Source organism: Myotis nattereri (assembly GCF_964212035.1).
Source record: "Myotis nattereri genome assembly, chromosome: 21".
Taxonomy (NCBI): Eukaryota; Metazoa; Chordata; class Mammalia; order Chiroptera; family Vespertilionidae; genus Myotis; species Myotis nattereri.
In genome coordinates this window covers 17,460,899-17,486,433 of record NC_138097.1, presented here as the reverse complement: position 1 = coordinate 17,486,433, position 25,535 = coordinate 17,460,899, and the positions used below count along the sequence as shown (strand labels likewise).

The 25,535-nt window shown below is 56.5% G+C and overlaps 1 protein-coding gene across 1 annotated transcript; it reads right to left on the bottom strand.

Annotated features, from left to right (window-relative positions):
* Positions 1 to 323: 323 nt before the first annotated feature.
* Positions 324 to 24,512, bottom strand: CHRNA7 (cholinergic receptor nicotinic alpha 7 subunit). The gene is made up of 10 exons (XM_081114849.1): positions 24,333 to 24,512; positions 23,988 to 24,127; positions 13,192 to 13,236; positions 10,981 to 11,090; positions 9,362 to 9,441; positions 8,710 to 8,877; positions 7,453 to 7,647; positions 6,312 to 6,398; positions 5,559 to 5,668; positions 324 to 3,507 (listed from the first exon to the last, which is right to left on the bottom strand). The coding sequence occupies exons 1-10, from the start codon at positions 24,376 to 24,378 to the stop codon at positions 2,977 to 2,979; spliced, it is 1,512 nt and encodes a 503-aa protein (XP_080970975.1). The 5' UTR covers positions 24,379 to 24,512; the 3' UTR covers positions 324 to 2,976.
* Between the last annotated feature and the right edge of the window lie 1,023 nt (positions 24,513 to 25,535).

Below are 25,535 nucleotides of genomic sequence, written 5' to 3'. Positions count from 1 at the left end.
ACTTGCAGATATTCACATTAATACGAATATTTGATACTAACATGAATAAAGCCTGAGAAATTTGAAGGCATTCATGGAGAGATAATAAAATGGAAATAGACCCAAACATTTAAAGGCATTTAGTTTACAAAAAGGTGGCATTTTGAACAAGTGGGGAAAGGATTATAATTGTGTTGCCAAAATGCATGGTTATCTATTTTATTACACAAGTGACCAACCATTCGGAGAAAAAAAAATTGCATCTTTACCTCCATTACCTGCACCAAATGAATTCCAGGGAGTTAGAAGATGTAAACAAATGGAACCATAAAGATTTAGAAGAAAATAAGAGTAAGTTTATTTATAATCTCAGAATGGGGAGGGTCTTTTAAAACTAGAACCAAACTCCAGGATCTACAAAGGAAAATATGATCCATTGACAACATAAAACTTCACCCTTTCTATATGCCAATCAGTCAATAACATCAAAGGCAAATAAACAAATAAAAACACTTCGAGACATAAGACAGGAAGAGTCCCAAGTGCACAGGCGAATTCATTAAGACAACGGCTACTGTTTTCAGGCAGTCACGTTTCTAACCGCACGCCCTTCTCCTCCTTATTGCGTTCTTAAATGGCAGAGTCGTTTTTGGTCAGATATGAGCTATTTTGTTCGCTTGTCTATGTTTTTCTCTACAAAATACAAAGCCACAAAAGCTGTTTTCGAAAGCAGATTTGTAGTAGGTATCAGTTTTCAGAGAGCAAGAAGAAATGAAGGGCTCTCTCTCTCTCTCTCTCTCTCTCTCTCTCTCTCTCTTTTTTAATCCTCACCCTAGGATATATTTTCCATTGATTTTGGTTTTGTTTTGTTTTAGAGAGAATGGGGGGAAGGGAGGGGAAGAGAAGAGAGAGAGAGAGAAACATCAATGTGAGAGAGATGTTTACACCCTGACCGGGGCTGGGGAATCGAGCCTGCCACCGAGGTATGTGCCCTTGACCTGGAATCAAATCCCAGACCCTTCAGTCCGAGGACTGGTGCTCTAACTAACCACTGAGCAAAACTGGCCAGGGCTGAAGCATTTTCTTTATACGTCAAAACATTCTACTTGTTTCTAAAGGTAGTTTAATAGGAGAGAGGGATTGGGGGAAATGCTGCGTGTTGTTTGTCCCATGTAAAATGGATGAACTCTGGGGATGCTCTTATTTATCAATTTTATTGTAAACAAGGTGTCCGTTCTGAGCAGGTGCGCGCGCGCACACACACACACACACACACACACACACAGCTTGTGCACGCCGCCATCCTCGGTGCAAAGCAGTCTATGTGCATCACCCAGCAAGGAGTGAAATAAGTGGCCGGAGACATGTCTGCAATTTCTTTTGCTCTGGAAAAATCAAATCTTTGCTCATGATGGATCCATCTCGGGGGGTTAGAAGCAAATTAAAGACCCTGAAAACGGGAGTGTGGCCGGGGGTGTGGGGAAGGAGGGCTTAAAGCCTTCAAGCTCTGAGCAGTTACTGGATGAGACAGTACAACGGGCAATATTTTCTTGTGTCTCCCTCTGATATTATTTAAAAAATGAGAACTATGGGAAGAAGCAAAGCGACTGCTGTCAGCTAGAGCATCCAAGCCAGCGGTCGCCAACCTTTCGGACCTCACAGACCACCAGTGGCCTGCGGACCACCGGTTGGCGACCGCTGATCTAAGCAGTGGCTTCTGGCACAGTGTAAGTTTAAAATGAAAGTTTCCTTGGCTTTCAAAGCACACCTCCAGGGAGCCCACCTGTTCAGCCAGCTTTCTAATGCATTCTTTTTTAAAAATATATATATATTTACTAGAGGCCCAATGCACGAAATTCGTGCAAGAGTAGGCCTTCCTTCCCCCGGCTGCAGGCACCGGCTTCCCTCCGGCACCCGGGACCCAGGCGTCCCTCGCAGCCCCAGCTTCGTGCAGAAGGACATCGGTCTAATTAGCATATTACACTTTTATTAGTATAGATTGATGTCAGAGAGGAAGGGAGAGGGAGAGAGAGATGGAAACATCCATGGTGAGAGAATCATAGATCGGCTGCCTCCTGCACGCCCCCTACTGGGGATCGAGCCCGCAACCCGGGCATGTGCCCTTGACTGGAATCAAACCCGGGACCCTTCAGTCCGCAGGCCGACGCTCTATCCACGGGGCCACACCAGCCAGGGCTAACGCGTTCTTTTTAAAGGATGGATTCATTTGGCTCTGGATGGATTCGTTTGGCTGGGCTGCTCGTTCTAATGGAACCCGCCCGCCCTTTGGGGTTTGCCGCGTGGAGCAGGCTCGCTGAACTCCCCCTTGTCTCCGGAAAACTGCCTGCCTGGCCTGGGGCCGGGCCTTGCCCAGACGAGGCGGGGCGGGCGGCGGAAATCAGGCAGGGCAAAGGGTCAGGGACAAGGTCCACTATGTTTTTGGGTGGTTTTTTTTTAACATTGAAACAGCACACCACGGTTTCCCTCTACCAACTCTCTCTGGTCACTAAAAGCCGAGTCGTTGGAAAACCAGCTGGTTTAAGTTTCTAGGTTGAGATGGGCGTCCCCTCCCCAGTCAGGTGTCAGAAGGGAGTGAGTGTGGCTTATTCTTACACGCATCCAGTCCAGGGCTGTGCACAGGCAGAAGCGGGGACGGGGAGGGGGGGGGGCGTTGCTCTCGTGGGCCTTGGTGGCGAGGGACATGCAGGCATGCGGTACCAGCCCCGAGGGCCGGGAGCTGCCCTGGCCACCAGGGCTCACCAGGGAGCAGGGACCAGGCCCAGTGCCCTGTGAGGGGTCCCCCCGACCGGAAGGATGCTCCAGGGATGTCCAGCTGAAAGGATTTAAAAAAAAAAATAAAAAGAAGAAGCGCCGACTGACATCCTAAAACCGAGCGTGACCAGGAGACGTCACCGACAGGCCTCACAGCCACGGGCTCGCGTCCCCACTCACCCGCGCGCGCGCGCCCCACCCCGCAGGCCCGGGGCCAGCACCCCGTTAGGCGAAGTCCTTGGACACGGCCTCCACGAAGTTGGGCGCGGACATGAGGATGCCGATGGTGCAGAGGATGGTGAAGACGCAGAAGGCCATGAGGCACAGGCGGTCCACCACGCAGGCGGCGAACTTCCACTCGCTGCGCACCGCCTCGCTCTCGTCCTGGCCGCGGAAGCGGTTGGCCAGGTAGCGCACCTCCTCCAGGATCTTGGCGAGGTCGGGGTCCCCCTCGGGGGCCGGCCCCGCGCCGTGCAGCAGGTGCTCGTCGTGCAGGTGCGCGGGGGAGCAGGCCAGGCGGCCGCACACCACCCCGGAGTCGGGCGTCGGGGCGCAGCGCAGGCCGCCGGCGTCCAGGCCGCGGAAGCCGATGTAGAGCAGGTTCCCGTTGGCGGCGGCGGCGGGCACGGCGCTCAGCTCCACGCTGGCCAGGCTGCCGCGGCGCGCCCGGTGCTGGCAGGCGGGGCGCACCTTGTCCTCCCCGGGCCGCTTCATGCGCAGGAACCACGCGCACCAGTTCAGAAGGATGACCCTGGTCTGGGAGACACCGAGGGAATGAGGGGCGGCCAGGGCCCCCCGCCCCGACCGCAACCCCAGCCCCGCCCCGCGACCGCCCGCCCAGGAACCAGGAGGTCGCGGTTCAAGTCCCGGTTGCGGGCGCCATCCCCTGCAGGGGGTGTGCGTGCGGGAGGCAGCCGACCCGTGATGCGCTCATCATGGATGTTTCTCTCTCTCCCTTCCTCTCTCTGAAATCAGTAAAAATGTATTTTTTAAAAAAAAAAAAAAATCTTAATAAAAGCAGGTGCCGGGGAAGAGATTGGAGAGGTGTCCGGGGCTCACAGGTGCTCAGTTGTCACGTCTTGGAAGTTGTCTTTTTTAAGAATACATATATATTATTGATTTTTTATAGAGAGGAAGGGAGAGGGGTAGAGAGTTAGAAACATCGATCAGCCGCTTCCTGCACACTTTCTACCGGGGAGATGCCCGAAACCCAGGTACATGCCCTTGACCGGAATCGAACCTGGGACCTTTCAGTCCACAGGCCGACGCTCTAGCCACGGAGCCAAACTGGCCAGGGCCTTGTAAGTTGTCTTGACATGTATTATTTTTTTAAAATTGATTTTAGAAAGGAAGGGAGAGAGAGAGAGGCATTGATGTGTGAGGGAGACATCGACTGGCTGCCTCCCGACCTGGGTCGAACTTGAACCTTTGGGCGCAGGGGACAGCGTGCCAACCATTGAGCCACCCGGCCAGGGCGGTTCTGACCTATTTAATAAACAGAACTGCTGGGTATTTCTTTCGCCCCAGGGGCTCTGTGGGAGAGGGGGGGGGGGGGACACCTCAGGCAGCAAAGGTGTACGAACCGAGGGAGTTTGGGAACCTCTAACCTAACACGTTAGGCGGCCAGGAAGCCGGGATAAAAGGGGATACACAGGAAGGTGCTTTGAAACGTCTGAAGCAGGGCTTCTCGACCTTCCTGGACAGGGTCAGATAGTAAGAGTTCTAGCTTGTGGGCCCTGAGGCCTGCTTTTACCCCGCTCTGCCGACGGGCAAAACCAGCCATAGGAGCCTGTTTAAAAAAAGAACGAAAGAAAGGCAGGCAGGCCGGCTGTCTTCCAATAAATGTCATTTGCAAGAGCACTCGGTGGGCTGGATGTGGCCTGTAGCCCAGCCTCCCCCAGAGGCACCGGGACGCTGGGGCCAGAGCTTGAGGGAGCGTGTTGGGCATGAGTGCGTCTGAACCGGAGGCAGCGGGGCCCACGGAGAGCCGAGCCGCGGTGCCGGCAGCTCCTCGCCACGTGGGGGGTGGGGGGCGGACTTTGCTTCCCCCCCAGGCCTGTCTCAAGCCAATGCGATCCCTCCCGCCAAGTCTGTGTTCCATTCCGTGGCCCGAGTCATCAGCTTTCCAGGCAAAAGCATCTCCGAAGGGAAAGGATGCTCTCGGCACGTGTCACCCTGAGCTGGTGGCCCCTCTGTCGGGCCGCGGTTTTGTCTCCGGCTGTGCAAACGCCACATAATGCCCCCACGCTCGGCAGTGCCTTCGTCAGCCACAGATCATCCTGAACGGCCCTGGGAGAATCGTTATGTGTCAGATGCCCCGGGAAGAGAGAAAAACGCGGGTGTTATGTAAACGAGAGAGAGAGAGAGAGAGAGAGAGAGAGAGAGAGAGAGAGCGCGCACCAGGCCTCACATTGCGCTGACGGTCGTTGGTTAGGACATGGTCTTGTGCTGAGAGGCGGATAATTATTGCTTTTAATTAAGATTGTTTTTTTCTGGGGCAGTCAGCACCACTCGGTCATTAAAAATGGTTTGGGCCAGGCCAGCATGGCTCAGGGGTTGAGCATCGACCTAGGAACCAGGAGGTCACGGTTCGATTCCCCGTCAGGGCACATGCCCGGGTTGTGGGCTCCATCCCCAGGGTGGGGCAGCCAATCCCCGATCCTCTCTCCTCATTGATGTTTCTGTCTCTCCCTTCCTCTCTGAAATCAATGGAAAATATATTTTTAAAAACGAAGTTCGTGAGCCACCCCGGGCGCCCCCTTGGGGGAGGGCCCCGCGGGCTACAGGGGAGAGCGGGAGGAACGCACCCACTTGGGCATCTGGCCGCCGTCGGGGTCGTGGTGGTGGTACTGCAGCACGATCACCGTGACGACCACGGAGAGGCCCACGATGATCATGGTGCTGGCGAAGTACTGGGCTGCGGAGAGAACAGGCGGCTGAGGCCTGGCCGCCGGGGCAGAGGGCGGACCCGGAAAGCCCTGCCTTGGATCTGTCCCGGCCCCAGCATGTCTGTCCTGCTCGCACGTCCTCACAGCGGGTCGTCCCAGGAAACAGCTGCTGAGGGCGAAAGTGGGTGCCCTTCCCGTCCTAAGGGAGGATCTGGGGGGGGGACGGTGGGTCCAGCTGACACAGTGAACCTCTAATGCAGTGGTTCTCAACCTCCTGGCCCTTTAAATACAGTGCCTCATGTTGTGACCCAACCATAAAACTATTTTCGTAGCTACTTCATAACTGTCATGTTGTTACTGTGATGAATCGTCATGTAAATATCTGATATGCAGGATGGGCTTAGGCGACCCCTGTGAAAGGGGCATTCGACCGCCCAAGGGGTTGCGACCCACAGGTTGAGAACTGCTGCTCTAATGGCTCCCTAACAAGCACGGGGGGGGGGGGAGGTTAGGGAGGAAGAAGGCCGAACAGCACAGCGGGACCCCCCACTCCCCTCCCCTGTGCCCCGGTGAGCAGAGGCCATGGACCACCCTGCACAGTGACAGCAAGGCCTGGCCTCAGGCGGAAGCCGGGGCGGTGCCGCTCCCTGGCCCGTGCCTGGAGGCCCTTACCTATCAGGGGCACCGAGTCTGATGTCGCAGGCATGATCTCGGCCACCAGCAGCATGAAGACGGTGAGAGAGAGCAACACCGTGATCCCTGAGGCAGAGAGACAGGGCGCCGGAGACAGACCAGTCATGAGTCCTCCGTTCCCGCCAACGGGGGCCCTACCCGAGGTTCCAACCACTAGGGCAGCGGTTCTCAACCTTCTGGCCCTTTGAATACAGTTCCTCATGTGGTGACCCAACCATGAAATGATTTTCGTTGCTACTTCATAGCTGTAACGTTGCTACTGTTACGAATCATCATGTAAATATCTGACATGCAGGATGGTCTTAGGCGACCCCTGTGAAAGGGGCGTTCGATACCCAAAGGGGTCGCGACCCACAGGCTGAGAACCGCTGGACTAGCGGGTGGAGGGAGGGGCAGGTGGTGTCTAAGGCGCTCCTGAAACAAGGGCCTGGTTTTCTGTATTTTGGGGGGACGGGGGTTCCAGAGAAGCCCCAGGAGGAGTCGGGTTTAGGAGCCGGAACTTTAGAACCGCACAAAATGCATCATTGACGTCAGCGCTAGTGTCTCTCATTTTCTTTACGACGTTCGTATGCAGAGGTCGTCTCCTGAGGCAGGAAAAGGAAACAGCCAGTCTGGCTGGCATGGCTCAGGGGTTGAGCATCGACCTAGGAACCAGGAGGTCACGGTTCGATTCCCGGTCAGGGCACGTGCCCAGGGTTGCCGGCTCCATCCCCAGTGCGGGGCGTGCAGGAGGCAGCCGATCCGTGATTCTCTCTCATCATTGATGCTTCTATCTCTCTCCTCTCCTCCTCTCTCCCTCCCTCTCTGAAATCAATAAAATGATATTTATTTACAAACAAAAAGCAGGATGGGGTGGCGGAGGGGAGAAACCCCAGGCCCCTCAGGGAAGAACTGGCCCCTTCTTGGGTGTTCGCACCCTCCTTGTAGGATCAGCGGCTGCCAGGGTGTCCCATGAGGGCGTGGCATCCGACACAGAGGCGATATCAGGAGCCTGTGTGGTCAGGGCGACCTCCGGGGCTAGGAGTCCCCAGAGCCCCTTGGACCGGGCGCTGTCCATGGTGCTGAAACCCAGGCCGCGCCCTCCCGTCCCCTCTGGCTCCCAGGGAAGGCGGGCACTCACCCAGGGAGATTTTCTCCCCGGAGTCCGCGGGCAGCAGGAACACCAGCAGGGCCAGGGCGGAGATGAGCACGCAGGGGATGAGCAGGTTGAGGCCGTAGTAGAGCGTCCGCCGGCGGATGGTCACCGTGAAGGTGACGTCGGGGTAGGGCTCCTTGCAGCACTCGTAGAACCGCTCGCTGCGCTTGCCCGGGATGCCTCCGTGGGGGCAGGGAGGAAAGGAACAGGCGTCACCCTGCTTGCTTATTGCACCGCGTGTGACACGCACACACAGCCATGGAGCTGATGTCCCCCAAGAATTGGGGCCGGCCGGCGTGGCTCGGTGGGTGAGTGTGGGCCTGTGGACCAGGAGGGCACGGCTCGATTCCCGGGCTTGAGGGCTCCCAGTAGGGGCCGCTCAGGAAGCAGACGATCCATGATTGTCTCTCATCATTGATGTCTCTCTCTCTCCCCCTCTCTGAAATCAATAAAAAATATATATTTTTTTAAAATTGGGTAATTGGTGTCTGAATGAGCACTCCCTGGTTTACCACCGAGTTCTTTAGGAGTGTATCAGTGATATTTGAACAGCTTAGCAGGGTGTTTTGATGGATTGGAATTACATGCACTGTAAACTGAATGTCTGTGTCCTCCCAAAATTCGTGGGTTGAAATCTAACCCCTAACGTGGTGGTGTCAGGAGGTGGGGCCTCTGAGAAGGGTGCAGCCCTCCTGGGTGGGATTAGTGCCCTTGTAGCGGAGACCCCAGAGAGCTCCCGGGCCCTCCGTCATGGAGACGCAGTGAGAAGGCAGCTGTCCATGGATCGGGAGGCTGCCCTCGCCAGACACCAAATCTGCTAACACTTTGATCTTGGACGTCCAGGCTCCAGAACTGCGAGAAATAAATGTCTGTTGTTTATGAGCCACCCAGAGTGGACTAGGCCGCCATGACGATAAATAACACACTGTAAACTTTACGCCAGTGTAAATGCAATCTGCTGTTGTCCAGCGTGATGGTAGGAACAGAAGATTCGCAGGATGTACGGATGCCTATCCTGGCACCGGCTCATTTAAATGGTCATTACCACAGTCCCCCTGGGAGGCACCGAATCTTCTCATTGCGTTTGCGTCTAATCCTATCGCCCTCGGGGAATCATGGCGAGTGCCGCAGGGTGCAGCAAATACACCGAAACGCGGAGTGGAAGATCCCAAGCCGCTAAGCAAGCCCGGGAATAAAGCCGCTCTCTTCCGGGCAGCGGGCCTCCCGCCCCGCGGGGCTCACCTATGAGGTCCCACTCTCCGTTCGGGATGTAGCCGCTGATGTCCGCCTCCTGCATCTGGAGATCCAGGGACCACCCTCCGTAGGACCAGGACCCAAACTTGAGTTTGCACTGCTGCACGTCGAACGGGAACCAGCGCACGTCGATGTAGCAGGAGCTCTTGAAGATGCCTGTGGGGGCCACGGGCACCGTCAGGGGAGCTGACGAGGTGTACGTGGAACCCACAGCAGCCGCGCCCTGCCGGCCGGCGGGATTGAGCGTGGGTGCCGCCTTTGTGGAAAGAGTAGGGAGGCTCCTCAAGAACTTAAAAACAGAACTACCACGTGACCCGGTACGTATCCAGAGGAAACAAAACAACTACCCCGTGTTCACCGCAGCAGCATTCACAGGGAGGGCGGCACCTGGAGAGCAACACCTGGGGAGCAACATCTAGGGGGCAGCACCGAGAGCAACATCTGGGGAGCAACATCTAGGGGGCAGCACCGAGAGCAACACCTGGGGAGCAACATCTAGGGGGCAGCACCGAGAGCAACACCTGGGGGGGGCGGCCCCTGCCCAGAGCTCAGGACTAGCTCCCAGCTCGTGGGAGCAGAGGCAGGACGGACACCCCTCACTCGGCTTGTCGCTGTAGGAGAACCCAGGACGCAGCCTCACCTGGAGGGAGGTACTGGCAGTGCCCGGAGGAGTTCACTAGCACGTTGGTGTGGAAGGTGGCGTCAAATCGCTCGTCGGCGCTGGGAACGGAAAAAGGGCTCCGTTAGCTGCCACTGCCCCCAGTGCCCTCCGGGCTGTCGTGACCGGGTCCCCGCAGCCTGGAGCGGCTGCCGCCTGTTCCCCGGCCACGGGTCTGAGAGCGCCGGACGCAGCCGGCCTGGGAGACAGGTCCCCAGGGGCTGCCACCCACTCCCATTTCACAGAGTCCGAGAGGGAGGGGGAGAAGAGACATCGATGCGAGAAACCGCCATCGGTCGCCTCCATACCAGCCCCCGACTGGGGAACTGAACCAAAATATGTTTAAAAAAAAACAAACAAAATTTCCTTTGGTATTTAAAAATATTTCATCAAAATCCAAACGCTCCAAGGCGGCTGAGGCGGCCGCCCGCAGCTGCACAGCTCAGGGGCCCAGCTCTCCTGGGCCCAGGCTGCTGACCACCAACACCAGCGAGGCCTGGCCTCCGTCCAGGGGAGACCGTGACAAGCCGCCCTCACTCGGCCCGCTCCTCGCTCGGAGCGCCGCTGCGTTCAGAACGACCCTCGAACCGCAGGCTTGAGGTAACGCAGAAGGAAGCAAGCAAGAAACTCCTGGCTCAGCACCTGGCACGCCTGCTCCTCTTGGCGCCCGCCCTCTCCGCGGGCAGCCCGGCCAGCTGGCTGGCAGCACCGGCCTTGTCCACCATCCGTCAGGGAAATGAAGCTGCCCGTCCGCCAGGACGGACGGCCGGTCTGCAGCGAGCGGCCTCTTTTTAAAGAATATATACTTTTACAATTTCAGAGAGGAGGGGAGGGGGGGAGAGAGAGACACCCAGGATGAGAGAGAATCATCCACCGGCCGCCTCCTGCACGCCCCCTACTGGGGGTCGAGCCCGCAACCCCGGCATGTGCCCTGACTGGGTGTCAAACTGGCGACCTCCTGGCCCATGGGCGGGCGCTCAGCTAACTGAGCCACACTGGCCAGGTGGGACTCTCTCTCTAAGAAATATTTAGCTCCTTGTCACTTTCTAGGCCTCATTGCAACAAGATGCCCTGCATTTGCTACGCAGATTAGCCAAGAATTTTAAGGCTCCTAGAAACTGACCCCGTCTGGATACCTGTCTTTGGGGCATCTGGTCTACCAAGCAGACGGCCTTGGGTTACAGACGAAGCCCTCATTTCTTGCCTTCTCAAAGGCCATTTACAGCCCCCACCGGTTTGGCTCAGTGGATAGAGCATCGGCCTGTGGACTGAAGGATCCCAGGTTTGATTCCAGCCAAGGGCACAGGCCCGGGTTGCAGGCTTGGTCCCCAGTGCGGGGCGTGCAGGAGGCAGCTGATCCATGATTCTCTCTCGTCATGGATGTTTCTCTCTCTCTCCCTTCCTCTCTGAAATCAATAAAAATATATTTTAAAAAAAGAAGAAATTGTTAAAAAAGGGGGGGAGGGCATTTACAAAGCCCAGTGGGAGCAGTGTTCCAAGTTATAGATACGCGATCAGGCACATCCACCAAATGCTCAGACACACGCCGATCGCTGCACACAGGCCAGCACACAGCCGCCCCTCCTCCCGCCCGGGCCCACCTGTTGTAGAGGAGGATGTCCGGCTTCCAGATCTGGCCGTCGGGGAAGCGCACGGTCTGCACACCGGGGTACTCCGACGTGTTCCACTGCAGGTAGTGATCTGTCCAGGACTGACACGCACAGGGCCGTCAGGCACACGTATGGCCTTGACCACTGAGACTGATCTAGGACACGACTAGGTAAGCTCAGAGCCTAGAGGAGTGAGCCAGGAGGTCACGGTTCCATTCCAGGTCGGGGCACGTGCCCGGGTTGTGGGCTCCGTCCCCAGTAGGGGGCGTGCAGGAGGCAGACGGTCAATGATTCTCTCTCCTCATTGATGCTTCTATCTCTCCCTCTCCATTCCTCTCTAAAATCAATTTAAAAAAAAAAGAGAGAGAGAAAGAAAGAAACATCACCTTTAACTACGGTTGCTAGCATGGCCCCCAGCAAGCCACGGGCTCGCTTGTCTATGAGCCCAATGTGTGAAGTGACAGAGTTCAGAAATGAACAAGGGAAAGGAGTTAGAAATAAATACGGTTGCCCTGGCCGGTTTGTCTCAATGGGTAGAGCGTTGTCCTGTGGGACTGAAGGGTCCTGGGTTCCATTCTGGTGAAGGGCACCTGCCTGGGTTGCGGGCTCGATCCCCAGCAGGGGGCGTGCAGGAGGCAGCCGATCCATGATTCTCGCTCATTGTTGATGTTTCTCTCTCTCCCTCTCCCTTCCTCTCTGACATCAATACAAACATATTTAAAAGAAAAAAATATGGTTCACAGCCTGACATCTGCCATGTGGATGCTGTTGGGCCCATAATTAGAATCAGGAGGTAAAAAGGAAGAGACGCTTCCCAGGAGGCTTGGACACCGAGAGCCGGGGAGAACGGCCGACATTCCAAGCTCGGAGAAGACAGGTGTTTGTTTGTTTTCTCGACTCGGTGACAAATGTCCCCCGTTTCCAAAGCAGCAGCCGGGAGTGTGGGAGTGGCCAGAAAGTCCCTGCAGGGACGGAGATGCCGCCTCCCTTCCTGGGTCAAATCAGGTGACGGCGGGCAGGCCCCCCGAAACAATACGCTAAGCCGTGGAGAACCCCCACTGCTTCCTCCCAGGACCAGAAGGAGGCAGACACCGACATCAGCCGCTTTCTCCTCGGACGGAATCAAGGGCGAGTGGGACGATGGGAAAACAAGACCAACCCCCGCTGCCCAGGAAGAACTGATCGTGTGTCGCTGTTCACCTCCCTGCTCTTCTCTTCGGAAGGCACAGGAGCACCGCGCATCTGCAGGAACATTCACTGGGGGGGGGGGGGGGGGGGGCCTGGGGTCCAGGAGGTGGATTTAGATGCTGGGACCAGGGATTCAGCAACGTGAGACCCCAGGAGCCCAATTTCCTGCCCACAGGTCCACCCTCCCCCAGAACCCCGGCCTTCCGCCCGCAGCTGCTCTCGTATCTATCGTGTATTTTTAAAAATATGTTGTATTGATTTTAGGGAGAAGGGAAGGGAGAGGGAGAGAAACATCGATGGGCTGCCTCCCGTACGCCCCCTACTGGGGGATCGAGCCCACAACCCCCCAGCAGGTGCCCTGACCGGGAATGGAACTGGTGACCTCCTGGTTCATCGGTCGACGCTCAACCACTGAGCCACACCGGCCGGGCTTTAACCTTCTTTTAGTCTGTAAATCACTCAGCCTGACTGCAGGCGGCTTGGAAGTGGCTGAATAAGTAAACGCGACGAACGGGGTGAGTTTTAAAGCAAGCGAAGCGCAGGATGCCTCTGCAAGAGCGAGCCGTGATTAGAGGGAGTTTATTTACGGAGCAACGGACTCGAAACAGTGCCTGGGCACCCAGGTGCGGGTTCTCCTGGCAACCAGCACCCTTCCGGACAAACTGCCAAATCTTTTCCTTTTAATCCTCACCCGGGGATATGTTTTCATTGATTTTTACAGGGAAAGGAAGGGGGGGGGGAGAGAGAGAGAGAGAGAGAGAGAGAGAGAGAGAGAGGCATCGATGGGAGAGAGAGACATCAATCGGTTGCCTCCCGCACACGCCCAGACCAGGGATGGAACCCACGACCTAAGTAGGCGTCCTGACTGGGAATCGAACCTGCAGCCGTTTGGTGTCCGGGACGACAGGCTGGCTTTTCTCCCGGGGCCCCTGCTGGCCCTGCCGTCCACACACGGGCGTCTCGGGGGCGAGGGCAGGGGCATCGGAGGGCGAGGGCCGCCCGGCCTCCACTTACCATCTGCAGCCAGATGTTGGTGGTGAGGACCTGGTTCTTCTCGTCCTTTAAAGGGAAGAGGAGAGACTCGTGACTGTGGTGGACCCGGCTTCCGGAAGGGCCCGGCACCGCCGCCCAGAGGGCGGGCTGGTTCCTGGGACTGTGGGGACACAGGACGGCGCCAAGCCTGCCCGAGCCGCACGGCCCCAGAGGTCAGCTTCCCTCTGCGTTCGGAGGAAATACGCACTCGTCACCGAGCCCTGACGAACGGCTGAAAAGTATCAAATGGAAAATGAAAGCCCCGCGACCCCACCGCCTAGAGGTGGTGCCTGCGAATGGCTTAGCTTATTGCTCTTTCTATTTTAAAAATAATTTATGAACCTGAAAGATTAAAGTGGGCACAAAGTCCAATTTAAAAAAAAAAAAACCCTCACCTGAGTATAAGTTTATTGGTTTTACAGAGAGGGAGGGAGAGGGAGAGAGAAACATCCATGATGAGTGAGAATCACGGATCCATCGGCTGCCTCCCGCACGCCCCCCACTTGGAACCGAGCCCGCAACCCGGGCCTGTGCCCCGACCGGGAATCGAACCCTGACCTCCTGGTTGAGGTTGACGCTCAGCCCCTGAGCCGCGCGGGCGGGGCAAGAACCTATTCTTCTTAATGGACGTAAAGTGAGCCAGGCAGTGTTCCACGCAGGTGGCTCGCTTGCTTGTAATTGCGTCGTGTCTGTCTTCTCGGGGAAAAGGGCTTCTGTGGTTTGGGAGCTGATTGCTACCGATCTAATTAAAAGGCTTTCTCCTTCCCAGCATCCTGCCTGAAATCTCATTAGAGCGGAACGGGCTTCTGTGGAGCGCAGCGGCCTGGTGCCCAGACGGCAGCATCTCGACTGCAGTCAGCACAGCGCCGCCGGCCGGCGGGCACAGCCTGCGAGTGTCCTGGTGCCAGGTAGGGACGACTCCGGGGGACAAGCCCACAGAACCGGCAGGCAGGCTGCTGTCTGCATTCCCGGAGGGGGCCCCGGCCTCCCCTCCCCGTCCAGGGACACCTACTCACTGGCTTAGCCTCTCAGCTCTCTGTCTGCTCCTTGCCACCCCACCCCCCAGTGCAGTACCCCCTCCTCCCTCCCCAGATTCCTACATGGAAACGTAACCCTCACTGTGAGGGTATCTGGAGGCGGGGCCTTTGCGGGGTGATTAGGTCAGGAGGGTGCAGCCCTCATGACTGGGATTAGTGCCCATATCAAAGAGACACCAGAGCCCTGGCCGGTGTGGCTCGGTGGTTGAGCATCGACCTGTGAACCAGGAGGTCACAGTTGGATTCCCGGTCAGGGCACATGCCCGGGTTGCAGGCTCAATTCCCAGTAGGGGGCGTGCAGAAGGCAGCCGATCAATGATTCTCTCATCATTGATGTTTCTCTCTCTCCCTTCCTCTCTGAAATAAATAAAAATATATTTAAAATAAATAAATAAATAAATAAAAGAGACTTGGGTTAGATCCCTGTCCCCATTCAGGGCATGTACAGGAGGCAACCAATCAATGTATTTCCCTCACACCATGTCTTTCTCTCTCTCCCCTCGCTTCCACTCTCTTTTGAAAAATAAGTCAATGGAAAAATATTCACTCACTCATTATTCACTCATCCATCCACTCATTCATTATTCACAAATACATACATTCACTCATTCATACATTCACTCATTCATCCACTCATTCATACATTCGCTCATTCATGCATTCACTCATTCATTAGTCACTCATTCATGAGTCACTCATTCATACATTCACTCATTCATTAGTCACTCATTCATGAGTCACTCATTCATGCATTCACTCATTCATGCATTCACTCATTCCTTAGTCACTCATTCATACATTCACTCATTCATTAGTCACTCATTCATACATTCACTCATTCATTAGTCACTCATTCATACATTCACTCATTCATACATTCACTCATTCATTAGTCACTCACTCATACATTCACTCATTCATTAGTCACTCATTAATTAGTCACTCACTCATACATTCACTCATTCATTAGTCACTCATTCATTAGTCACTCACTCATACATTCACTCACTCATTAGTCACTCATTCATTAGTCACTCACTCATACATTCACTCACTCATACATTCACTCACTCACTAGTCACTCACTCATTCACTCATTCACTACTCATTCATTCAATGAATGCTGATGGAGCTCTTCCTGTTTGAAGCATTTAAGCCAGGATGACAGGTATAGGGGGCCCTAAACCCACATTGTTCCTGAGCTCATGGGGTGGGGGATCACACGATTCAACGTGATAGAAATACAACCGCAGTAGTGACAGGTCCTAGAGACAGAGCAGGGCACCGTCACAGGAGAGGACAGAGGGAGGCTTCCCGGGGGACCATGAGCCGAGGCCTGCGGAGGGGCCTCCCCGGTACACAACCATGGTCCCGGAAGCAGGCTCGTGACTTCTAACACTTACGAGAAATGTCTGGACGCCACCCATCTCCTGAGAGTAGCCGAGGAATTCTGGGTCCCAGGCTAGCGACTGACACCCGAGGGAACCCTTTTCTGTGTTCATCACCACGGCGGTCCGTGTGAGGACGTGGCGGGCAGAGTCGTCTCGTGGCTCAAACGACAGATTACGGATTGTGTCTCAGCTCTCACCCTCAGCCCTGTGCTCAGAGCCAGGAGCGTGGCTTATTTCACAGCTGTGCTAAGCACCGGGTGGCCTGGCTCAGTGCCTGAGCGTCAGCCTATGAACCAGGAGGTTACGGCTCTATTCCCCGTCAGGGCACATGCCCGGGATGTGGGCTCGACCCCAGTAGGGGGCGTGCCGGAGGCGGCCGATTCATGATTCTCTCTCATCATGGATGTTTCTCTCTCTCCCTCTCCCTTCCTCTCTGAAATCAGTAAAAATATATTAAAACAACAACAACTGTGCTTAAGCAGCCCCCGTCCCTCTTCATTATAAAAGTGTTATGTGCTCCCTGCAAAATACCAGACGGAACAGAGACACACAGAGTTACGTTTGGGGGCTCCCTCACAACCCCTATAACTAAATGAAAGCAGTGGCAGTACTGACTGCCATGTGTATGTGAGAGAGAGAGAGAGAGAGAGGGAGGGAGAGAGGGAGGGAGAGAGGGGCATTTAGAAAAATGCGCTCTATTTAAGGTCCCGCCCCGTTATTTTCAGGGTGTCGTTTGCTGATGTCCTTGGTGGTGAGGACCCCGCACCTGCTCACCTTTGGCCCATTTTCCTACCGGCTTGCCTCCTTGGCCTTATGGATTGGTAGGAGTTGGTTTCTTATTCTGAATATAATTTTTTTTTTTGTTGGCTCTCATATCTCGCTGACTTAGGGAAAAACACCCTCTCAACTTATTCCTCTTTAAAACGGGGGGAGGGAGGAGAGGGGAATGTGGTCGGTGGAAAGACTAAATGAGGTAGAAGAAGTCGTTCTCGCCATAAGCTCCAGCGTGCCTCGCAAATGGGAGTTTGTATTACCCAGCAATTTTCCGTGCAAACAAGAATGTAGACACAGTGAGATCTACGGTTATCTGTTTCTCCCGACGCCTACACAAGAGCACCGAGGAAAGCGCTGGCAGCTCTGCAGAGTCCTGAGGAGCGAGGCTGCCCCGTCGCTTCGGGAAGAAGAATCGCCGTGGAAATGCAAGACAGCACTTTACACAGCGCCAGGGGAGCTGTACTCCAAGCCCATACACGACTCTTCCGGAAGATTGATTTTAAAAAGCATTCGATACTTAAGGTGTATTTTAAATATGTTTTTATTGCTTTCAGAGAGAGGCAGGGAGAGGGAGAGAGAGATGGAAATGTCAACGATGAGAGAGAATCATGGATCGGCTGCCTCCTGCAGGCTCCACACTAGGGATGGAGCCCACAACCCGGGCCTGTGCCCCGACCGGGAATCGAACCGTGACCTCCTGGTTCCTAGGTCGACACTCAACCACGGAGCCACCCCGGCCGGGCAAACGTCATGGGAATTTCTACTGGACTTTCCTCTTCTCTGAGTGGAAGGCTACCCAACCCTAACAAACCGAGGAGAGAAGAGAGATTTCCGTGGGCCTCCCTCCGTGTCAGGGATGAAACATGGGCTTGGAGAGAACGGAACCCTTGGGCAGCACCGCCGGCAGCCGACTTGAAAGGCAGCGTTTACAAGAGAGATTCCTGCGGCAGACGTGCCCAGGATCCCGTCTGTGCAGCCGAGAGGGCGGTGCTGTTTCTGTCCCAAGGCCACGGAGAGGCTGCGAGGGACAAAGCTCGTTGCATCATAAATCGGGACCCGCTGTCGAGGGGCCTTGTAAACTCGCTTTTACCGAGCATTGCCCGTCTGCCGTCCGCAGTGAGGAGCGAGGGGCTCTCACCAACCTCCCGGGAGGACGGAGAGAACAGCGGAGAGCCCGGCCAGTGTGGCTCAGTGGTTGAGCGTCGGCCTATGAACCAGGAGGTCAGGGTTCGATTCCCGGTCAGGGCACAGGCCCGGGTTGCGGGCTCGATCCCCAGTGTGGGGCGTGCAGGAGGCAGCCGATCCATGATTCTCTCATTATTGATGTCTCTGTCTCTCTGTCTCTCTCTCCCTTCCTCTCTGAAATCAATAAAAATATATCTTTTTAAAAAGAGAAACAAACATAAAATTGGAGAATAGTTTCAAGAGGCCCCAAACGATCGCCATAATTTTTCACACAGGTCTGGGACACAATTTAAAAATAACCAACCAGGCTTAGCAGCGTCATGAATCATTTCAATAAACGCTTTTTAAACATTTTCTAAAAAAAAAAAAAAACTGGAATAGGGATTGAATATGCAGTGATGATGAGAGTTATGTAATAGTGGGACGAGAATACAATTTTATCTTAAAGCTCCTATTGGTTTAGGGCTTGGCCTATTTGTGTCATTTTTAGATTAATGCTTGCTAATTATTGTTTAAGGCGCCATAATGCTGTTACACCATTTTAATATTTAAATATATTTTTAAATATATTTCTTTATTGATTTCAGAGAGGAAGGGAGAGGGAGGGAGAGAGAGATAGGGACATCCATGATGAGAGAGAATCATGGATCGGCTGCCTCCTGCACGCCCCCGACTGGGGATCGAGCCCACAACCCGAGCATGCGCCCTTGACCGGAATCAAACCCGGGACCTTCCAGTCCGCAGTCCAATGCTCTATCCACCGAGCCAAACCAGCCAGGGTCATTTTACTATTTAAGTATTTCTCTACACATCCTGTAACCACAGAGAAAAGATAGGAGGGACTGTAGCGATGTCCTGAGTAGTAGTATTTGGGTAATCACCGCCTTAGTCCCTTTTATTGTATAATTTGATTTGTGGCCTTAAAAAGTAACACTTCTCACCCGGCCGGTGTGGCTCAGTGGTTGAGCGTCAGCCTATGAACCAGGAGGTCACAGTTCGATTCCTGGTCAGGGTTGCAGGATTGATCCCCAGTAGGGGGGCCGCGTGCAGGAGGCAGCCTATCGATGATTCTTTCTCATCACTGATGTTTCTCTCTCTCTTTCCCTTCCTCTCTAAAATCAATAAAAAATATAAATTTTTTTAAAAATAACACTACTCAAAACATTACTAGGAAAATGACTTCATTGCACCTGGGACTGTCTTCCTAGACTGTGTTGAAGGTGTATGGTTTTGATAGCTAATATCTGATCACATTAAGTTAGAGTGGCGGCATTTTTAAATACCGGCCAGTAAATGCAGACCTGTAAGTCTGACAAGCCAGAACAGAAAGCCCCCACAGAGATATCGGGTAACACACACACGCCCGTCGGATCCTGGGCCTCCCCACCACGCCTGCCATCTGCCGTAGCAAACCCCAAACACACCACCGCGGGGTGCTGCTCTCTGGTGGCCAGAGCTTCCCAGAAAGGGAGCCTGCAACCCAGAGTCTACAAAAGACCCCAACCCCTCAGGCATGACCATGTGCCTTACATATATGCATAAGGGGGCGTGGAGTCGTATGTTCATTTTCAGTCGCTTGCCTTCTGAACATGCCTGCATAACTGCGCACTTCTTTTATGCAAATCCACACGTGGGATGGCCTCTAGACGTGTGTGCCCCGGTGAGTGACTGAATGGCACGAGTTAAAAAGAAATATTGTGGGGACGGTCGGCAGTGTAGCGCCTCCCATGTGCATCACCTCACAGTGACTTCCTATGTATTACCTCATTCCCAGCCCACGAAGTGGATTAATTATCGCCGTGCAGTCAGGGCATGCATTCGGGGATAATTGAGGTCCTGTCGCTTGACATCTGTCTATGTACCGACGTGAAGTTTATATACACAGTTATATTATCACAGATAACAGGTCCCAAATACCCCTGCAATCGGCCCTTTTCTCCACATTCCCATGGGGACTCTTCTAGTTTCGACCTCCTCGTCCCCTTACACTTTCCTCCTTTCTATAATCTGTTCTAGATTCCTATAATCTATAACAGATTATAGAGTTCTATAATGATTATAGCGTTCTATAACCTATAATAGACTATAGAGTTCTATGATCTATAATAGACTGTAGAGTTCTATGATCTATAAAAGACTATAGAGTTCTATGATCTATAATAGACTGTAGAGTTCTATGATCTATAATAGACTATAGAGTTCTATGATCTATAATAGACTGTAGAGTTCTATGATCTATAATAGACTGTAGAGTTCTATGATCTATAAAAGACTATAGAGTTCTATGATCTATAATAGACTGTAGAGTTCTATGATCTATAATAGACTATAGAGTTCTATGATCTATAATAGACTGTAGAGTTCTATGATCTATAATAGACTATAGAGTTCTATGATCTATAATAGACTATAGAGTTCTATGATCTATAATAGACTATAGAGTTCTATGATCTATAATAGACTGTAGAGTTCTATGATCTATAATAGACTATAGAGTTCTATGATCTATAATAGACTGTAGAGTTCTATAATCTATAATAGACTATAGAGTTCTATGACCTATAATAGACTGTAGACTTATATGATCTATAAGAGACTGTAGACTTATATGATCTATAAGAGACTGTAGATTTCTATGCCCTTTGACGATGCATGTTTTGTCTTTCAAATGTTCGCACGTCTCCTTTTATTCTCTATCATTCATGCCGGTTGGATTGGATACAAATGTCGTGGTTTGGACCGTTTCCACTTCTAGGAAAATATGCTACGGCAAGCTGATTTTGCTGCCTCACCAACACCCTGGCACGCGGCCGCCTGCCGCCCTCAGAGATGCCCAGGCTGGGGCTCCGTGCAAAAATCTAAACTCCGCGGAGGCCCCCAGACACCTCGTCCTCTACACCCCTCCCGTCTCTGGACTCCCCTCCCGCGGCTCCCTCCTTCCAACGGGAAGCCCACGCTTTCCCTTGGAAGGTGTGTTTCCAGAACACACTCTGAAGCCATGCCCACCCACCCCGGCTGGGAAGAAAACATTTCCTCCTGCGTGAATCTGCAGCGCTTGGCATAGGCACTTACGCTAAACTAGAGGCCCGGTGCACAGATTCGTGCACTGGCGGGTCCCTCGGCCTGGCCCGCGCCCTCTCGCAATCTGGGTCGCCTCGGGGGACAGCGGGGGATGTCGGACTGCCGCCTCGGCTCGGTAACGGAGAGGCTCAGGCCACAGCTGCGCCTGTCAGTCAGCTGAGCGGCGCTCCCGCTGTGGGGGCGCACTGACCACCAGGGGGCAGCTCCTGCGTTGAGCGTCTGCCCCCTAGTGGTCAGTGAGCATCATCGCGACTGGTCGGACGGGCCTCCGGTCGCTTAGGCTTTTATATACATAGGTTTACACACGCGAGAACCCTGGAGTTACCTGTCCGTTTCCCTCGCCCCAATGTGGAGCTCTATAAAGTAGACACTAGCGCTGATTCACGGATGAACCCCAAGAACTGAGCAAAGTGTAGGAGCCAAGCTCAGTGAGTGACTGTGTGCGGAGTCAACCGACGCAGCAGAAAGGATCTCCCACAAGAATAAAATGTGAGCATCCCCGGTCTTGTGCTCATCACCCCAGCGTGGGAATCTCTGCTGGAGAAAGGGGGGCAGTAAGAAGATCCAGGGGGCAAGGGCGCCATCTCTGATACAGCCCCTCCCAATGCGCACGCGCCCCGGAACTGAAACAGCGAAGGGAGCCTGGTGCCCGGCAGGACTTCCTTCCGGGAGCCCCGTCCATCCGACGGGAAGGCAACGGTCGGCCTGCCTCACCGTCCCGGATAGAGCCTCCCCTCCCCCCGGATCTCAGGCAGCCCCAGGCCACCCGCTGCAGCTCGGCCGGTGCAAATAAACTAGCTGACGTGGTTCCGCAAGAAAAGACACCGACTCTAAAGGAGGCACGAGGCCGTACCGGCTGCCCCTCGGGGTACTGGGCACCTCGTGGCGGTGCCCGTCTCTCCCGGAACTGGCGACATCTCGCGATACTGCTGCGTCTCGCGATAGTGACAGCGTCTCGCGATACTGCCTGTCTCTAGTGATGCTGGCAGCCTCTGTTTTTATTGAGAGGAAGGGAGAGAGAGAGAGAGAGACGTGGATTTGTCGTTCCTCCTGCTCCACCCGGGCAGGGCCCAGGCAGGTCCCTCAGTTCCTCTTGGGCGAGTCCGCGGCCTGTGCATCCGGGACTCTGAAGCGCGTGACCCTTGACCTGGACGGGCTGCGGCCGCGTGGGCCTCTGGGAGAGCCTGTGTCGCGGTCACGTGTGTTCCGCGTCTCCTGCTGTGGAAGGAGCGGGTGGCCGTGTCTCGGGCCCGGCCGTGGCCATTTGCCCCCTGACCTTGGAGGCCTGAGAGGACTTCCAGCTGCACCGAGTCCGTGTGAAACCTCCGGCTGTGAATTCATTTGAACAGCACGAGCCTCTCCGGTCCGCGAGCAAGGTCTGTCCTCCCTTTATTTCTGTCTCGTTCCGTTTCGCCGTCAGAGTGCACGGCCTCCTTCGCGAACATGTGTTCCTGGGTATTTTATACCTTTTTTTTTTTTTTTTTAGTGCAAGTGGACATGGGACTGTTTTCTTAATTTCTCTTCCTGATCATTCATTATCGGTGCGGAGAGATGCGGCCGGCTTTGTAGTTGGCGTTTCCGACAGATTTGCTGAGGTCATTGATTCTAGCGGCTAGTTGGTGGCGTCTTCAGGATTTTCTGTACAGAGAGGGCCAGGCCACCGGAAAATGGTGGCGGTTTTCCTTCCTCCTCTCCGGTCCGGGTGCCTTTTTCTGGTCTGATTGCCGAGGCTGGGACTACACCGCAGGGACCGCGCAGGGAGGCTGAGCACTGGGATAGAGCCCACCCTCGCCCTCCCCGCTCCCGCGCAGGGGGGCCCCCGCTGTGCACAGCGCTGCTCCCAGGCCCCTCCGCGCGAGCACACGGAGCATTCATTCCCAGGGGCCCCGGGCAGCTGCCAGGCTCCTCCATAAAGTCCCTGCCTCGTCCGCGGTGGAGACGGAAGCGCCTCGTGCGGGCCGCACCTGCGGGCGCCACGTGCCGGTGGTTGTGCAAACAGGCGGGCGAGCCCGCGCATGCGCTCAGGGCTCTTCGGGGCGCCCGCGCACTGCCTGCTGGGAGGAGCCGCCCGCGCACTGCCTGCTGGGAGGAGCCGCGCGGGCGGGCGGGAAGTCGGTGACTGGGCGGACGGCACGCTGCTCCACGCGCTCCCGCTGCTCCGAGGCCCAGAGTGCCAGGCGGTGCGGCCGGGACCCTCCGCGGTGACCTTGCAGGTGGGCCCAGCCGCAGCGGGGGTGGGGGAGGGTGTCGTACGGGGTGGAAGGGCCAGGGCCCTCGGCCTCCCCAGCGCCTCTGTTCGGCCTCTGGCTCCCGCGTGTTGTGCAAAGCTGGTCCCTGGGCGCCGCCGTCTCGCGGGAGCGACTGCTCTGCGTCTGGTGTTGGATTTGGCTCCCGGGCGGGGACGGTGCAGCGCCCTCCTCTCGCCGGCCACTCGGCCCCCCCTACCCGCGTCCTGCCTGGTTGCGGGTCTCTGACCTGTCACCACCTTCTGACCCCGCTCGTTCGGACCCGCTGCCGGGCTGTGGTCGCGCCTCTTCCCCACCCTGCCTCCCCTCCCCTCCCCCTGCACACCCTGACCCCCGCGCGCGCGCCTCGGAGCGGAACCCAGTGCCCCCTGCGCACACTCCAGCAGCCCGGGTTCCAGGCGGGAACCACGGGGTAAACGGTGCCGCGGGAAGGCCGTGCCAGTGGAAATGGAATAGTCACAGCAGCGCGGGGCCAGACCGCCAAGGTACAGGGGATGGCATCCCTCTGGCCCCGGAGGCGGGCGCTGGGGAGCCCGGGGCCTGGGGCGGGCACCTGAAGGGACACCCAGGGGCCCCGGAGGCTGCGTGCCTCGCTCACCCTCCCGGCAGGACAGTCAGCACGACCCTCAGCAAAGAGGCAACACATGGAAATTGGGGGGGGGGGGGCAAGTGCACACAGCTCGCCCCCTGCCTGGGCATATGAACCAACTGCGACGTCCAGAGCCAGGCCCTGCCCATCCAGCTTCATGCCACGGGAAATGCCTGGATGGCGCCGCGCGGGCGCTTCCTCCACTCGCGGGCTGAGATGGGGGCGGTGGGACCTGCTCTTGCTGGTCCCGGGCCCGGGAGACTTTCTCCCGGAGTTTCTAAGCACCAGGCACAGGTGGCGGAGGTGGAGCAGCGTCACTGGCGCCTCCCTGGCCGGCGGGGAGACTGGGGAGACTGAGGCACGCAGCCGCCGGCAGGCCCCCCTGGCCCGGGCCAGGTAGCGGGTGGCGGCCCAGCCACACCGGCCCCCGGGCCCCGGCGGGGAGGGGGCAGCCGCGGCCGCGCCGGGGACTCACCACGTCCATGATCTGCAGGAGGCTCAGCGAGAAGTGGACGGTGAGCGGCTGCGAGTCGTTGGCCACCGGCCTCTCCAGGGGGTTGTAGTTCCTCACCAGCTCCTTGTAGAGCTTCCTCTGGAACTCGCCTTGCAGGGACCCTGGGGCGGGGAGAGCCGGCGGGCGCTCAGGAGAGGCCGGCGGGGTGCGCCTGACGCCCCCCTGCCCGCCATCCCCGCGTAGCCCCCGTGCCGCCCGATGCCCGTAGGGACCCCCGAAGCTGGCCCGGGCGCGGGGCGCACTGAGCCTGAGCCGCCGGCTTGCGCCGGGAGCCGGGGAGGCGGTGCGAGGTGCCCCAGGGCTTACCGTGCAGGAGCGACGCGGCCAGCACCAGCCACACCGAGCGGCGCATGGTGGGTCCCCGAGCTGCCGGCCGGCGCGCCCCGCGTCTCCGCTGTCAGCTGTCAGCCGGGCCTGCGCCTGGGGCCGCCGCCACCGCTCCGCTCGGCGCGCGCTCCTTTAAAGAGCCGAGCGCGCCCCCGCCCCGCCCCGCCCCCCCCCCCTCCCCGCCTCTCCACTGACGGTCTCCCCCCCCCACACACACCCAGCCGGCCACCCGGGGAACTGCAGCCCGGGGTTCAGGCGGAAGGTGCACCCGCCCCGCCTGGTCTCCAGGGAGACCTCCCTGCGCAGCGCCCGCCTGACCAAGCCCCGCGAGGGCCAGGGCGCCGGCTCCGCTGCTCTGTTTCCCTCCGCCCCCCCCCCCGCCCCCCAGCCCTCCGCTCGGACAGAGCTGACCCGGGCGGAGCCTTCGGGGGCAGCCGGGTCCTTCTGGTCCATTCTCCCCACGCTGGCGGCTGGGTGTCAGCCTGATGCTGGGCGGGTCCGGGGGACATTGGTAGCGAGGCGGGCGGAGAAGCTGCAGGAGGTGCGAGGGCCCCGGGTCCCCGCTCGGTGCCATCCTCTCTGGAAGGGGATTCGGAAGATGGGACAGTGGACCCCCACCCTCTTGCCTTTGCTGGGGGGCTGAGGGGTGAGCTGGGCTATTTGCGAGCCTGGGAGAGAGTGCAGGGCGGGGGGACCTCAGAGCGGAGGGGTGCGGGTGGGGGTCGGGACTGAGGCGGGTCCTAGGTGTTGCGGGGGCCATGGTTCCGGAGGAGGAATGGGGAGGTACCAGGAGGGCTCGCACTGGCAGACAACCCCGCCTCTGCCCACAGCAAGCCGGCGGCAGGAGCTGAGTGCGGCAGGTTCCCCGCGCCCAGGAGGGGGCGCTGCCGCCGCCCTTCCTTCAGGCCCACAGCTCAGGCTCCTGGGGCGCCGGCAGACGCGATGCCCAGCTTTCTGAACGGCATCCGGCACCGGGTTCCGGATGGCACCAAACCCCAGGGAAAGGCTCGTGAACACGTGGCCGCCCCTGAGTGTCCCCCTGGCAGCAGCAGTGGACAGTGATGGGATCTGGGAAAATACCAAGGACGGTGACAGCCTGGAGGGAGGTGTCCTCCAGGGAACCTGCACCTGTCACCAGATGCGGGTGTGGACACACACATTCTTAGGTGTGATCACCGCGGG